At 43.0% G+C, this 15501-nt stretch overlaps 1 protein-coding gene across 2 annotated transcripts in view; it reads left to right on the top strand.

Moving 5' to 3' along the window:
- PHTF1 (putative homeodomain transcription factor 1) overlaps positions 1 to 15501 on the top strand; it is a 115733-nt gene that overhangs the window by 39353 nt on the left and 60879 nt on the right. Inside the window, exons 8-9 of one of the 2 annotated variants that reach the window (XM_075264084.1) lie at positions 7612 to 7759; positions 10529 to 10708. In XM_075264084.1, the coding sequence (XP_075120185.1) occupies positions 7612 to 7759; positions 10529 to 10708 (328 nt within the window). The remainder of the gene's footprint in view (positions 1 to 7611; positions 7760 to 10528; positions 10709 to 15501) is intronic. The other variant, XM_075264085.1, reaches the window with a different exon arrangement.

The following is a 15501-nucleotide window of genomic DNA, read 5'->3' as shown; positions in this document are numbered from 1 at the left end:
ATACTTTTATAAATTTTTTATTTTTTGGATCGCCATATTCTTAGAGTCATATGTTTTTAATTTTTCAAATAGTCGTACTATGTAGGGTTACTTTTTTGCAAGACAAGCTGTAGATTTCATCTGCACTCTTTAGCGGTACGTTCAACTTTTTATTCGCTTTTTATGCCATTTTTTTGGTAGATGAGTTTAACAAAAATATCGCATTTTTTTTCTTTATTTTTATTACAATGTTGACTGTGCGGGTTAAATAACATGCTATCCATTTAGGGTGGGTGGTTTCGGATGCAGTGATACCAATGATGTGCTTGCTAGTTTATTATTTAATTAATGCTTCTGTATTGCAAGGTATTATGCGGTACATGTCAACGTAACATTGACATTCAGTCAATTAGACCCAGCTTCTGGTTGGGCCTAATAGGTTTCCTTACATGGCAGTGAAGAAGGCCATGGTCAGGCCTCCAGCCGCCTCTATGACAATCCATCAGCTTCCCATGTTAACGCTGCAGAGGTCTGAGTGGCTAGCAAAAGGAACCTCTTGTAATGCATTGCAATACTGATCAGGCACCCTGGGGACCCTTGTCCCCCTTAGGGGGTCTAATAAATAAAGTATTATATATATATATAAACCAAAATTTGACCGGTGCAAAAATATGGGCACCTCAACAGAAAAGTGACATTAATATTTAGTAGATCCTCCTTTTGCAAAGATAACAGCCTCTAGTCGCTTCCTGTAGCTTTTAATCCGTTCCTGGATCCTGGATAAAGGTATTTTGGACAAACAATTCAAGTTCAGTTAAGTTAGATGGTCGCTGAGCATGGACAGCCCGCTTCAAATCATCCCACAGATATTCAATGATATTCAGGTCTGGGGACTGGGATGGCCATTCCAGAACATTGTAATTGTTCCTCTGCATGAATGCCTGAGGATTTGGAGCGGTGTTTTGGATCATTGTCTTGCTGAAATATCCATCCCCGGCGTAACTTCAACTTCGTCACTGATTCTTGAACATTATTCTCAAGAATCTGCTGATACTGAGTGGAATCCATGCGACTCTCAACTTTAACAAGATTCCCGATGCCGGCATTGGCCACACAGCCCCAAAGCATGATGGAACCTCCACCAAATTTTACAGTGGGTAGCATGTGTTTTTCTTGGAATGCTGTTTCTTTTTGGACGCCATGCATAACACCTTTTTTTATAACCAAACAACTCAATTTTTGTTTCCAAAATGAAGCTGCCTTGTCCAAATGTGCTTTTTCATACCTCAGGCAACTCTATTTGTGGCGTACGTGCAGAAACGGCTTCTTTCTCATCACTCTCCCATACAGCTTCTATTTGTGCAAAGTGCGCTGTATTGTTACCGATGCACAGTGACACCATCTGCAGCAAGATGATGCTGCAGCTCTTTGGAGGTGGTCTGTGGATTGTCCTTGACTGTTCTCACCATTCTTCTTCTCTGCCTTTCTGATATTTTTCTTGGCCTGCCACTTCTGGGCTTAACAAGAACTGTCCCTGTGGTCTTCCATTTCCTTACTATGTTCCTCACAGTGGAAACTGACAGGTTAAATCTCTGAGACAACGTTTTGTATCCTTCCCCTGAACAACTACGTTGAACAATCTTTGTTTTCAGATCATTTGAGAGCGGGCTGTCCATGTTCGGCGACCATCAAACTTAACTGAACTTGAATTGTTTTGTAGAAAGAAATGGTCCAAAATCCCTTCATCCAGGATCCAGGAACTGATTAAAAGCTACAGGAAGCGACTAGAGGCTGTTATCTTTGCAAAAGGAGGATGTACTAAATATTAATGTCACTTTTCTGTTGAGGTGCCCATATTTTTGCACCGGTCAAATTTTGGTTTAATGCATATTGCGCATTTTCTGTTAGTACAATAAACCTCATTTCAATCCTGAAATATTACTGTGTCCATCAGTTATTAGATATATCAAACTGAAATGGCTGTTGCAAACACCAAAATATTTAGAACTAAAAATGATTAAGATTAATAGGGGTGCCCAAACTTTTTCATAGGACTGTATATATATATATATATATATATATATATATATATATATATATATATATAATTGGGGGGCATTGAGGGGCCCACTTTGAAAAAGTTTGCACAGGGCCCCCAATGCTTTAAAATGGCCTTGCCTATATGCATCAGTCCATCAGTCACTCAACGCCATTTAAATCTGATGTTCTTAACTTATGAAGGATGAGAGTAAAGTGCAGTCATAATGGCAACCCACCCTTATGTTACATAAAAAAGTGCCAAAATATTGCAACATATTTGGATTACAAAGTTGAATCTTAAGCCACACTTGCTTTCCACTAAGTCTCACCTCTTTGTTGGATGCTTTGTGTGGCGCAAATTTCTGCAAATTTCTGTAGATCCATGGCATATTATTATTATCATTATTATTATTAATTTTAAATGTTCTCCATTATCCTTAATGGTCCATTATAGTCTCCTGTAACTCCTGTTGGAATTACTGGGGTTATTCTAATACCCAGTTGGCAGTTCTATAATTCAGTATAATGCAGTGGAGCCACTCTAATCTTTGGCGGTCTAATATTGGACTTGAAATCCTGGATGTCAAGTGGGGCACCTGTGAACCCTATTAAAAAATTCTTAAACAAAAAAAAAGAAGAGAGAAGGTTACTGGAGCAAGTCTCCCCAGGTATACTGCTACATAATTAAAGGGGTTGTTCAGGATAAATTAACAATTCCTGACTAAGTCCTCCATGCCCCCTTCACCCCATACAACTTTCTAATAGATCTTTTTTTCCACATTGTATAGGTTTTCAGTAATATATGTAGGTCGTTTTTTACCTTGCTGATGCAATGGGTCTTCGGTCTAATCCAGATACTAACCCGTTATGTCAGTGTAAAGGCCTCATCCCCCTTAACGCCATTGTACTTACCATCTCCAGGATCTGGAGCTTGCCACATCATCCAGGGAAGGCCGCCTCCTCTTCTTCTGTGTGCCAGCTCTCCACGCACATGCTATAGTACCTGGGAAGCTGGCACCCCACACTGACCTAGCTTCTCTTGCTTCTGATTAAGAGCTGAGCTGTGATGTCACGTGGGTTGGCTGAGTTGGTTAATTGGGAATGGATAGTAGTGGGCAGACTAGCTAGAGAGACAGGGAGAGGGTGAAAGAGAGTGAGTGAGAGAGGGAGGGGGAGCAATCAAAGCATTATGGTAGCTGTAGGATAGAAGCACATTTAGTTACACCATCTAAACAAATGCAGTGGATACCAGGAGCTCCCAGAGAAACACAGAAATCACTCAAAATACTTCTAAAGTTATTTGGGTGCAAGTAATAATTAATAGCACTAACAGACCTTATCTGAAAAAAATAATGTTTGCCCAGAAAACCCCTTTACGTGAACTATTCTCTCTACGAGATCTCCAGATTGTTTTTGGTTGGGCCATTTGTATTCTTCTGTTTGACTTCTGTCACAGCTACAGGAAAAAGTGAACCACTGGTACCTTAAAAATACTAGCTTCTCCAGTCTACAGAGGCCCGTATATTACTCCTGTATAGGTCCCCTTTATTGTATGTGTTCACCACTTTAGGAGAAGAACCATTGCTATACTGTATGATTTACAAATGTAAAATGCCTGTACTGATATTTGAGGCTCCAGTCACATCTGTTTGGATCCTCGGTCACAGATTCCTTCATATTTGCGGACAAAAAGTAGCACACAACACTTTTTTTTTTTTTCCAATTAAATGAAGAAAACTACTGCAATCCATGATAGGCTATTGTTGTCGTCTCTTATGTGACTGCTCCTTCCTAACTCTCCATTTTCTGCTCTTATGACACACAAGTTCTGATTTTCAGTTCTGCTTGACACAGGATCAGATATATGACGTCAGCCATATATTTACAGCAGTAGTCAGCATTTTAAAGATGGCAGCCAAACAGGAGCCTTTCTAAGTGACAGAGACACAGCAGCAGTGTCAGATGTGACTATGGAATCTGAAAAGTTAGTTTCACTTTCAGTTCCCGCAGCAAAATGGCTCCCCTGCAGTGAGATTGCAGGAACCATTCTGTTGCCATGGCAGCCGAGAACCGTCTAAAAGCCCCCCATGCCTGACATAGCTATGTTACTATTGAGTTCTCAATATACTGATTTTCCAAATAGACTGTAGTATTATATCCCAATACTGCAGGATAAAAAAAAGAAAGTTTTATATATATAAATATATATATATATATATATATATATATATATATATATATATATATATTATAAATAAATAATAAATAAATATATATATATTTAAATATACATATAAAAATGAACCATTTAGCGACCAGCCTGTTTAAGCCTTAAAGGGTTTTCCCGGTCCCAAATCCATTTTTATCAGAATGTGATTTGTGGGGGTCCTATATATCCAAACGGTATACAGCTTAGTTATTGTAGAAGCCTCCTGGTGCTTAAACTGCTAGTGGACATGGAGTGCATGCAGCACCGCTCCTATACAAGTAATAGGTCGTATTCAAGAAATAGGAGCGGAGCTGCACTTCTCATGGAACTGGGCTGCTCAATGGCTGCTGCCCCTAGAGGGTATTATCTGTGGGGGTCCCAGTGTCAGGCCACCACAGGTCACATACTGATATACTCATATCTTGATTACCGATACAAGATCAAAGAAAGCGCAATGACTCAGCAATGAAATACTTAAGGTGACAATGGCACAAAACACTGCAGCAAGTGTCATCACAGTCAGAGAGAATCATGTTAGGATCAGTTCACACGTAGATTCTGCTGCAGACGCCTGCCTGAAGACACTCCCTGCCAACTAGGCCCATTTGTTTGGGCCTAATCCAAAGCTACCGTTTTTTTGGTCTGGCATCTGAGGCAGCCTCTGCGTCAAATTCCGGACTGAAAAACCCTGTCTGAACTAAGCCTAAATGTATCATAAAATGCTTAAAAGCTGCAGTGTACAAACAAAACACATGCACATAGACAGTACACAACTGCATATCTCCCAACTTTTGAAGAACAGAAAGAGGGAAAAAATGTTTTATGTTGACTCCGCCCATTCTTATTAATTTTCCATGTGCCCCCACAAAGTATAATCCTCCTACAGTCACCCGTAAATTATATGTCCCCCCTCTATCTCTCCCCCAGTTTCATATACACCCTTCATCTGCCCCCAGTTTCATGTCCCCCCATCTCTTCCCCCAGATTCAGGTCCCCTCCATCTCTGTCCCCAGATTCAGGTCCCCTCCATCTCTGCCCCCAGATTCAGGTCCCCTCCATCTCTGCCCCCAGATCCATGCCCCCCTCTCTACCCCCAGATTCAGGTCCCCTCCATCTCTGCCCCCAGATTCATGCCCCCCATCTCTGCCCCCAGATTCATGTCCCCCCATCTCTGCCCCCAGATTCATGTCCCCCTCATCTCTGCCCACAGATTAATGTCCCCACATCTCTGCCCCCAGATTCATGTCCCCCCATCTCTGCCCCCAGATTCATGACCCCCCATCTCTGCCCCCAGATTCATGTCCCCCCATCTCTGCCCCCAGATTCATGTCCCCACATCTCTGCCCCCAGATTCATGCCCTCCCCTCTCTGCCCCCAGATTCATGCCCCCCTCTCTGCCCCCAGATTCATGTCCCCCCATCTCTGCCCCCAGATTCATGTCCCCCCATCTCTGCCCCCAGATTCATGTCCCCCCATCTCTGCCCCCAGATTCATGTCCCCCTCATCTCTGCCCACAGATTAATGTCCCCACATCTTTGCCCCAGATTCATGTCCCTCATCTCTGCCCCAGATTCATGTCCCCCCCATCTCTGCATCTCTGCCCCAGATTCATGTCCCCCCATCTCTGCCCCCAGATTCATGTCCCCCATCTCTGCCCCCAGATTCATGTCCCCCCATCTCTTCCCCCAGATTCATGTCCCCCCATCTCTTCCCCCAGATTCATGTCCCCCCCATCTCTTCCCCCAGATTCATGTCCCCCATCTCTTCCTCCAGATTCATGTCCCCCATCTCTTCCTCCAGATTCATGTCCCCCATCTCTGCCCCCAGATTCATGTCCCCACATCTCTGCCCCCAGATTCATGCCCCCCTCTCTGCCCCCAGATTCATGCCCTCCCCTCTCTGCCCCCAGATTCATGCCCCCCTCTCTGCCCCCAGATTCATGTCCCCCCATCTCTGCCCCCAGATTCATGTCCCCCCCATCTCTGCCCCCAGATTCATGTCCCCCCCATCTCTTCCCCCAGATTCATGTCCCCCCCATCTCTTCCCCCAGATTCATGTTCCCCCATCTCTTCCCCCAGATTCATGTCCCCCCCATCTCTTCCCCCAGATTCATGTCCCCCCCATCTCTTCCCCCAGATTCATGTCCCCCCCATCTCTTCCCCCAGATTCATGTCCCCCCCATCTCTTCCCCCAGATTCATGTCCCCCCCATCTCTTCCCCCAGATTCATGTCCCCCCCATCTCTTCCCCCAGATTCATGTCCCCCCCATCTCTTCCCCCAGATTCATGTCCCCCCCCATCTCTTCCCCCAGATTCATGTCCCCCATCTCTTCCCCCAGATTCATGTCCCCCATCTCTTCCTCCAGATTCATGTCCCCCATCTCTTCCTCCAGATTCATGTCCCCCCATCTCTTCCTCCAGATTCATGTCCCCCCATCTCTTCCTCCAGATTCATGTCCCCCCATCTCTTCCTCCAGATTCATGTCCCCCCATCTCTGCCCCCAGTGACATGCCGTCCTCTCCTTCATCTGCCCCCAGTTTCATGTTCCACCTCAATGTCTACACACAAAAACCACTTAAACTCACCTTTTCCTCGCTCCCCCGCCGCTCTCTCTGCATTCTCGTTAACACAGTTGTAGGTGCGATGTGACGTCATCACATCGCATCTACACAGCCACTAGCCGGAGTGCAGCGGCAAAGCAAGGAGCTGAGCTGTGACAGCTCCTTGCTTTAGTCGCGTATGTATTCAACTCAGAAGCTCTGAGTTGAAATCGGGACATACCTCCCTCCAACCGGGACCGCGGGACACGTCACCGAAATCGTGAATGTCCCGCGGAAATCGGGACGGTTGGGAAGTATGCAACTGCACATGGAGACATTTCATTAGTTCGTCTTCTTTTTTTTTTTTTATAATGTAGATTGTGAACCCCACATAGAGCTCACAATGTACATTTTTTCCCTATCAGTATGTCTTTTTTTTGGAACATGGATGGAATGGATGGATGGAAATCCATGCAAACACGGGGAGAACATACAAACTCCTTGCCGATGGTTTTCTGCCCTTGGCGGGATTTGAACACCAGGACTCCAGCGCTGCAAGGCTGCAGTGCTAACCACTGAGCCACCGTGTGGCCCCTCTTAGTTCGTCTTCTTTGATGTTATTTACCCCTATTTTACCATAACGATAAGCCATTTTCTAATATCTGCTGCATAAAAATCTTCAGAATACATGACCACAGAATATATCATATATATGTATCTCTGGCTGTAGCCGATCTATAGAAGTTTCTAGAAGTAAAAAGTTAGTAAATATTTTCAGACTAAACATTAGTTTCATAATTTATTTTAAGAATGGACTTCACGCATATTCCGTGTTTCACTTAGCGTTAAAAGGAAAACTCCTCCCAAGAAAACCTACACGTCATACCATGACTCTCACGGTGAGATTAATGGATGGAGAGAAGCAGATTGCTGCATTCCAGAATCCAATCGTTCAGCATGCAAATGTAGAATACCAGAAGGGAAGAAGCAGGTATGTACCAGCTCCAATATTATTTCTACGTTCTATAAATTATTTCTCTATGCACAGCAGTCATGCAAATTGATTGTGAACGAATACCAGAAAAGTTCCTTCAGGTTAGGGCCCCATGTGTGGGAATGCTGCAGTAAAAAAAAGATGCATCTTACATTATCTGCAAAGTGGAGGGATTCTGGCTTATTCCATCCACACATTGTAGAAAAAAAATCCACAGCGGAAATGCTGCAATTTCCAAAAAACTTGTTTTTTTGTAAATCGCAGCATGTCAATTATACCTACAGAAACACTGGTGTTTTCTGTTTAGGTATATATTCTCCAAAGCTTTTCTGTCTTACTATTGTATATACTAATATATTGTAAAATTGTTGAAAATTGTTACGAAAACACAGCATTTTTATTGCAGATTTTGCTGTGTTTTTTTGAACCAATGCCAAGAGCTGCTACAAGGAATGGGAAACATATACCGTAGTGAGCTATTGTACGTCTCCCTAATGCTCAATTTAGTCCTGGCTTTGGATCATAAAAATGCACCAAATCTGCAACACAAAAAGCAGCTTTTCCAAAATGTGGGGCCTTAGCCCTATACAGATTCTCAAGTTAAATTAGATCTAGTTTTGTGAACAACATAATAACATGCAGATCATATGATGGCTGGCCACTTTTCAGCATCGGCCCTGAAACAGCCAAAAGATGCTTGGCAGTGATTTTTTGTGTTTGTGACAAGTTTACAAGGAGTTCCTGAAATAAAAGATTTCTCTGAGGCTTCCAGGTGTTTTCTTGCGAGCAGGAAGCATTTCTATACAGTATGATCTCACATTACTTTCCTGCTTTGTGACTAATTATCTGTATTTGCATATGCTCAGTCATCTACTTAGGAAAGTCCATGACTGTTTAACGCCAGCTCAACAACCGAAAGGTGCCAATATACTTTATATAGCTGTTGGCTGACTTGTTCCAACAACCATTCTTCCCGACTTCTCCCATACATGAAGTTCCTTGGCCTGGCAAACATTCATGTGTTTTCAAAGGGGAGAGGGAAATAAGCCTATGCCAGACACCTCTGCTGGTTTTGGCTAATCTCCTCTGAGAGCAAAGAGTTGAGCCATGTTGACACGTTCCATCAGTGGTTGGATGGTCCTACTAAAGACAACTGTGGAACTAACCTTAAAGGGATTCTGTCATTGGGAAAACTCATTTTTAACTAAGTATATATTTGAATAGACTTTAGAAAGGCTATTCAAGACATACCTTTTGTTTGTAAATCCTCTCAGCCGTTTTTGAATTAGCCCGCTTTTATTGCTATGCTAATTAGCCAGAAACAAGCACTGGAAGTTCAGTAAGCACTGTGTGCTGTGTGTACACAGGGGGGAGATGAGAGCAGGGAGGCTGATGAGGAGTCAGCAGCAGCAGTTTCCCTGCTCTGACCTCCCCCTGTGTACACACATCACACAGTGCTCACTGAACTTCTGTTGCTCGTTGTTGGCTAAGTAGCATATCAATAAAAGTGGGCCAATTCAAAAACGGCTAGGAAGATTTACAAACAAAAGGTATATCCGGAAGTCTAAAATCTTCAATGAAATCTATGTGTTAAACAGATTTTTTTGTGGATTCTGCTGTGGATTTAATACTGCAATTGGAAAAATCAGTGCTACAAATCCGCAGCAGATAACTGGTTGAGGTCTGAGGTGAGGTTGAGGTGCATGAGGTCTGTTGAAACCCTTTAATGTGAAATGATACTTTGTTGTATAATTTTGGCACAAATACTGCAATTAAAATTACGGAATAAATGTGCTATGTTTGTGAACCCAGCCTTAAACATCACAACATTTATCCAAATTTGTCTACCACCAAATTAAATTAGGACATATCCTGTAGATAAAGCCTTAAAAGCCAAGATGAAAATAACCTTTTAAGGCTAAGGCCTCATGTAGTGTGCCACAGTCAAAAAGCGCTGCGTGAAATCCAGCAGTAATGCATCACATTCTTTTCTCGCAGCGCTTTTCACAAAGTCCGCAGTTTTCCTCTGCAGACTTTCTTCTTCACTTACACCTATATGTAAACCACCAGCATTTCCATAGGTATAATTGACATGCTGCGATTTTCAAAAATGCAAATGTGTTTCAAATCGCAGCATTTCCGCTGTGTATTATTTTCTTCAATGTGTGGATAGGATTAGCCAGAATCCCATCCACATTGCAGTTAATGTAAAAACGCTGCATTTTTTGCTGTGGCATTTTCGTTGCAGCCAAATTGTTCCACTTACGTTACGTGGAGCCCCGGCCTTAGGGATGTCCAAAATTCTGCAACAGTGTCTATTTACGCCTGTGTATGTATATATATATAATTATGCATGGAAATCCAAAGGCAAAGAAATATTGTAATCTTCTATATTCTCATTTCTTTTTTATGGTCTTGAAGATCCATCTTCCATTAAATGCCCCTGAAACTTACTTTTATAAGTCCTTGTAGATGATCTGATTCTGCTCAAAATAATAAATTATTCATGACAGTTGTTCCCTCATTTATGGCATTCACAGTATTCACGGGCTACAGGGATTACTTCTTCTTTATGTGCTTATCAGTAAATAACCTGAGATTTTGGATTTTCAATGCATTCTGTTCAGTGGATGTATTACTGAAACCTCCGTTATCCCTGTTTGATGTTTTATCTTATTGACTGACTCTTGTTTGCGAGACGCCAGACTGAACCATTGTGATGCATTACTTACCTGTAATGAGTTGAGCTATTAACATCTCATCTAGTTTCGCAAGTTTGGAATAAGACAAGACCACAAAAGATTGTCAGAAGATTTGACAAGCGAGGAAGAAGTGAAATCAAGGAATGAATTCTCATCCCTGCAGAGAATAGATGGGGCATCGAGTGATAATGGATGCACGTTGACCCGGAGGAAACTGAACTCATGTGTTCATCATAGTTCTCAGGTTAACATTACTTTACGTGAAACTAAGTAATTGATTCAGTATGCCTCATCTTGTCGAATCCTTTAAGTTTTTTTTTTTTCATACAAAGATAATGTATAGTCTTTTTTGCCTATGTTTAGCTCATGGGGTGATGAATTGAAATCCACTGTTCCTAAATACACAGTGGGATCCTGTATTCATTAGCTTGGATGATTTTCTTACACATTTGTATGTTCTTTGTGGATGAAATGTTGCAAATGATACAATTCACGCATTATACAACATGTCAGATTGCTATGGGTATTTTGCTCTGACGCCTCATGCACACAACTGTGTGCACAGTCAGTGTGCTAGCCATGTTTTTCACATTTAGCACACTAACCCATTCATTTCCATGGCCCCATACACACAACCATGTATTTTCACGATCCATTGTATAGTTTGATGAGCAAAACCACCAGCCATGCAAAAACCAGCCAGCCAAGCATATCTCATGCAGTGGAAATGTAGTATTACATTTTAAGGTAGCCATTCATGTAAAGCAAGGGCGGATTGAGTTTGCCAGACTAGAAAGGCTCATTGTTGTAGCTTATTGATAGGGTGTTGAAAACAGGGGAACAATCCTTGTGTCCATATGCCCTAATAAGGTTTATAGACAGAAGTTGTTTTTATGAGACAACACCTTTAATTTATATTTTATATCTTTTTTTTGTAGATTGTGAGCCCCATATAGGGATTAAAATGTACTTTTTTATCTATCAGTATGTCTTTGTAGAATGGGAGGAAATCCACACAAATATGGGGAGAACATACGAACTCCTTACAGATGTTGTTCCTGGCAAGATTCAAACCCAGGACTCCACCACTGCAAGGCTGCAGTGCTAACCACTGAGCCACCATGTTGCCCCTATATTTTATTAATATTATTATTATTATTATTATTATTATTATTATTATTATTGTTATTATTATTTATTTATTTATATAGCACCATTAATTCCATGGTGCTTTACATTTGGGGGTTACATACAGTAAACAAAATATACAGGTAGATATAACACTAACAATGCCCAACTGGCACAGCGGGGTAGAGGGCCCTGCCCGCGAGGGCTTACAATTTACATCTATTGGATCTTTTCCAAATACCCTGCTTAGACTTATAATGACAAAATGTTCCCATATTGCAGCCACCACTAGACTGCCACTAAATATGTGTTACCGATGACGGCTACAATTAAGCAAACCCCTAAAATATCATTGTGTAAAACACATCTGTATTACTAAATAGTTAGGGCACTGATAGTCAAGGGTACTGATAGCTTCAGTTCTTACTGACCCTGATGCCCATGTGGAAGTGTTGTAAGATATCATTTCTAATGCATAGCTGACCCCAAAACAAGAAAAACACCATCTTTACACTAAATTGTAAGCCACTGACCTTATGATGATGCCAAGTAATTGCTCTGACAAGGTCAGCCCAACTCATTGTCCTCTCTATTTCTAATATATCCCTACGCTGTACATTTTCTCATAGCGATTAACCCTTTATATCCGGCCTCTGCCACTCATCCAGTCCTGTAACAGTCTGAGACAAATGCTATTTTATTAGCAACTGTGCCAAAAGATATTTAGAAATTGTGGCAAAACAATGTCAAAATGTGTGAATACATTCTAGTTACACAGACTTCCGAAACATAAGGTTAGGTAATCTTAGCATGGAATAACCTTAGCATGGATATTTACTTCATTGTTTGACACAGTAAGTAAAATAATTTTACAGAAATTAAGAGGATACCGTGGGCACTTTCTGAATAGAATTATATATGCAAAACGAGTGCTCATTAAAAATAATTAGATTTTAATGAAATATGGAGTGTATATCTTAGAGGTTTGAGCAAAGAATCAACAGTCTTGCTATACCATGGTTGCTTTGTGCTTTTTAGAAGCTCATTTTCTAAGCTGCATATAGCAGATCATTTTAAAAGGGTATTCTGAAAAATAATGCTCTGGGGTATATTTTTAGCAGGGTTATCCAGGGTAATAAATATTGTTGATCTGTCTTAAATTAGGTCACTAATGTTAGATCTGCTAGGGTCTAACACCCACCACTTCCATCAATTCTCAACAGTTGATGGACAGGGAATGGAAAAGGAAGCAGATAGCTCTGTTCTGTGTGTAGTGGTGGAACTGAGTTACTGCGGCTTAGCTCTCATTCAAATGAATAGGATCTAAGCTGCCAGGGGCGGATCCAGGGCCGGGTGAGCCGGGCAACCGCCCGGGGCCCCGCGCTTAGCGGGGCCCCGCGGCCCGGCCCTAATAAAATGGTCCCGGTCAGCCTTCGGCATAGTCGGGCAAGTGCCGGGGCCCACAGAGCCTCTGGGGGCCCCCCGGCACTTGCCTGTCACGATTTCAGCTCATTGGCGTCCGTCCGCCGATGAGCTGAATACATACGCGATTAAAGCAGGAGCTGTGAACTCAGCTCCTGCTTTAAAGCTCCGGCCCGGCTTGCGTGTGTAGGCGCGATGACGTCATCACATCACGCTTACACACGCAAGCCAGAACGGCATGACACTGGGGCAGATGGAGGGGGGAGAATGGCATGACACTGGGGCAGATGGAGGGGGGGAGAACGGCATGACACTGCGTCAGATGGAGGGGGGAGAACGGCATGACACTGAGGCAGATGGAGGGGGGAGAACGGCATGACACTGAGGCAGATGGAGGGGGGAGAACGGCATGACACTGAGGCAGATGGAGGGGGGAGAACGGCATGACACTGAGGCAGATGAAGGGGGGAGAATAGCATGACACTGGGGTGGATGGAGGGGGGAGAACAGCATGACACTGGGGCAGATGAAGGGGCGAGAATGGCATGACATTGGGGCAAATGAAGGGGGAGAGAACGGCATGACACTGGGGCAAATGAAGGGGGGGAGAACGGCATGACACTGAGGCAGATGAAGGGGGGAGAATGGCATGACACTGGGGCAGATGAAGGGGGGGATGGCATGACACTGGGGCAGATGAAGGGGGGGAGAATGGCATGACACTGGGGCAAATGAAGGGGGGGAGAATGGCATGACACTGGGGCAGATGAAGGGGGGAGAATGGCATGACATTGGGGCAGATGAAGGGGGGAGAACGGCATGACACTGGGGCAGAGACGGGGGGGACATGAAACTGTGGGCAGATAAAGGGGGAGAATGGCATGAAACTGGGGACAGAGATAGAGGGGGGGACATGAAACTAGGGGTAGATGAAGGGTGTATATGAAAATGGGAGAGATGGAGGGGGACATAATTTACGGGTGACTGTAGGAGGATTATACTGTGTGGCATCACATGAAAAATGAATGATAATGGGCGGAGTCAACATAAAAGTGGGCGGGACCTAATTTGCTGCGGCGCGCTGCGCGTAGGGCCCCGCCAAAGTCAATTGCCCAGGGCCCCGCAAACCCTGGATCCGCCACTGTGAGCTGCAGTACCTGGTTTGGCCATTACAAGGAAAAGAGAGCCGTTTCCTGCTTTATTCCCTGTGTACCAACTGCCTAGATCAGTTAATTGATGGGGTATTGGTTGCCCATCTAAAACTCAAATGCCCATGTAAAACACCCTCAATATTACAAATGATGATTTATATGATTGGCAAGCAGGCTCTGCTGCAAATTTAGCATTGGGTCTAGAAGCTTCAATCTTTGAGTGTTACTTCTCTGAATTGGATGAAAGTATTGTCCTTTGTTCCCAAGTGTGAAATAACGGATCAACCAGGGGCAGCACAGTCGTCGCAAATGAGCATAGTAAGGTGTTGTCTGTGATAAATACAGACCTCACATGTCTGAGGTTACCTAAATAGCTTTTTTAACTCTACTACATCTAGTAACTTAACTTTCTGTATAGAATCAAGCAATATGGATGTTATTAGAGATAATAGTCTTTGTGAAGGGAAAGAAAAGAGCAACCCAACTTTAATAGACATTTATTATTCCAAAAGTTTCTTTTATTCATGTCTAATCATATTATTTATTGATGATTATTATATTGTTATAATCGAAGGTAGACTTTAAGGGCTCGTTCACACAGGACAAGAGGGGGCGGATTTTGGCGCAGAATCCACGTCATAATCTGCCTCCTCACAATGGAGGTCTAGGTAGACCACTAGCTTACTTTTTTACCATGAGCGGCATGTTGCCACTCACTGAAAAAAGATGTGAGATGCCTTTTCTTCAGGCGGACTCCGCAGCTGATTCAATCCCGGCATCCGCCTCATGGCAGCTCCCTCTGGAGTAGGCCTGTTCATTTGAGCCTACTCTGGAGGGGGAAGCTGCAACTGTCGGAAGCCGCAATGGTCATGGCAGGCACACTTTGGCCCGTCTTCCTTCGTCACTCTCAGGACCAAAATCCGCCAATCCACTCCCTGTGTGAACGGGGCCTAACCCTACTGATATACAACTAAAAATGGCCCTATTTAATGTCCATATCATATGACATATGCATGGCTTCCATCATGGGGAACTATTTGTAGCTGACATTATATTAGGAAATAACAGTATATTTTTATTGCTGATATTATGTTTTTTTTTTAACTATATATTGCTATAGAGAACACATATTTCAAGACAGAAATGCCCTTTAAGATGCCGGAGCTCACTTTCTACATTAAAAGCTCAGTCTGATACTATCAGGCTATTAGCGCTAGTTATTCAGACTTGCAATGAAAATTAACTATGTGCCTCCATTAAATATTCAGTCAAATGTAGCGTGCACTGTGAAAGTATCTTCCATGTGTAATCTGCTTTGTGAGGAAGGTTCAATCAC

The sequence above is a fragment of the Leptodactylus fuscus genome, chromosome 2 (assembly GCF_031893055.1).
Source record: "Leptodactylus fuscus isolate aLepFus1 chromosome 2, aLepFus1.hap2, whole genome shotgun sequence".
Taxonomy (NCBI): Eukaryota; Metazoa; Chordata; class Amphibia; order Anura; family Leptodactylidae; genus Leptodactylus; species Leptodactylus fuscus.
The sequence above is the reverse complement of the archived record's forward strand: the minus strand, read 5'-3'. Positions and strand labels throughout refer to the sequence as shown.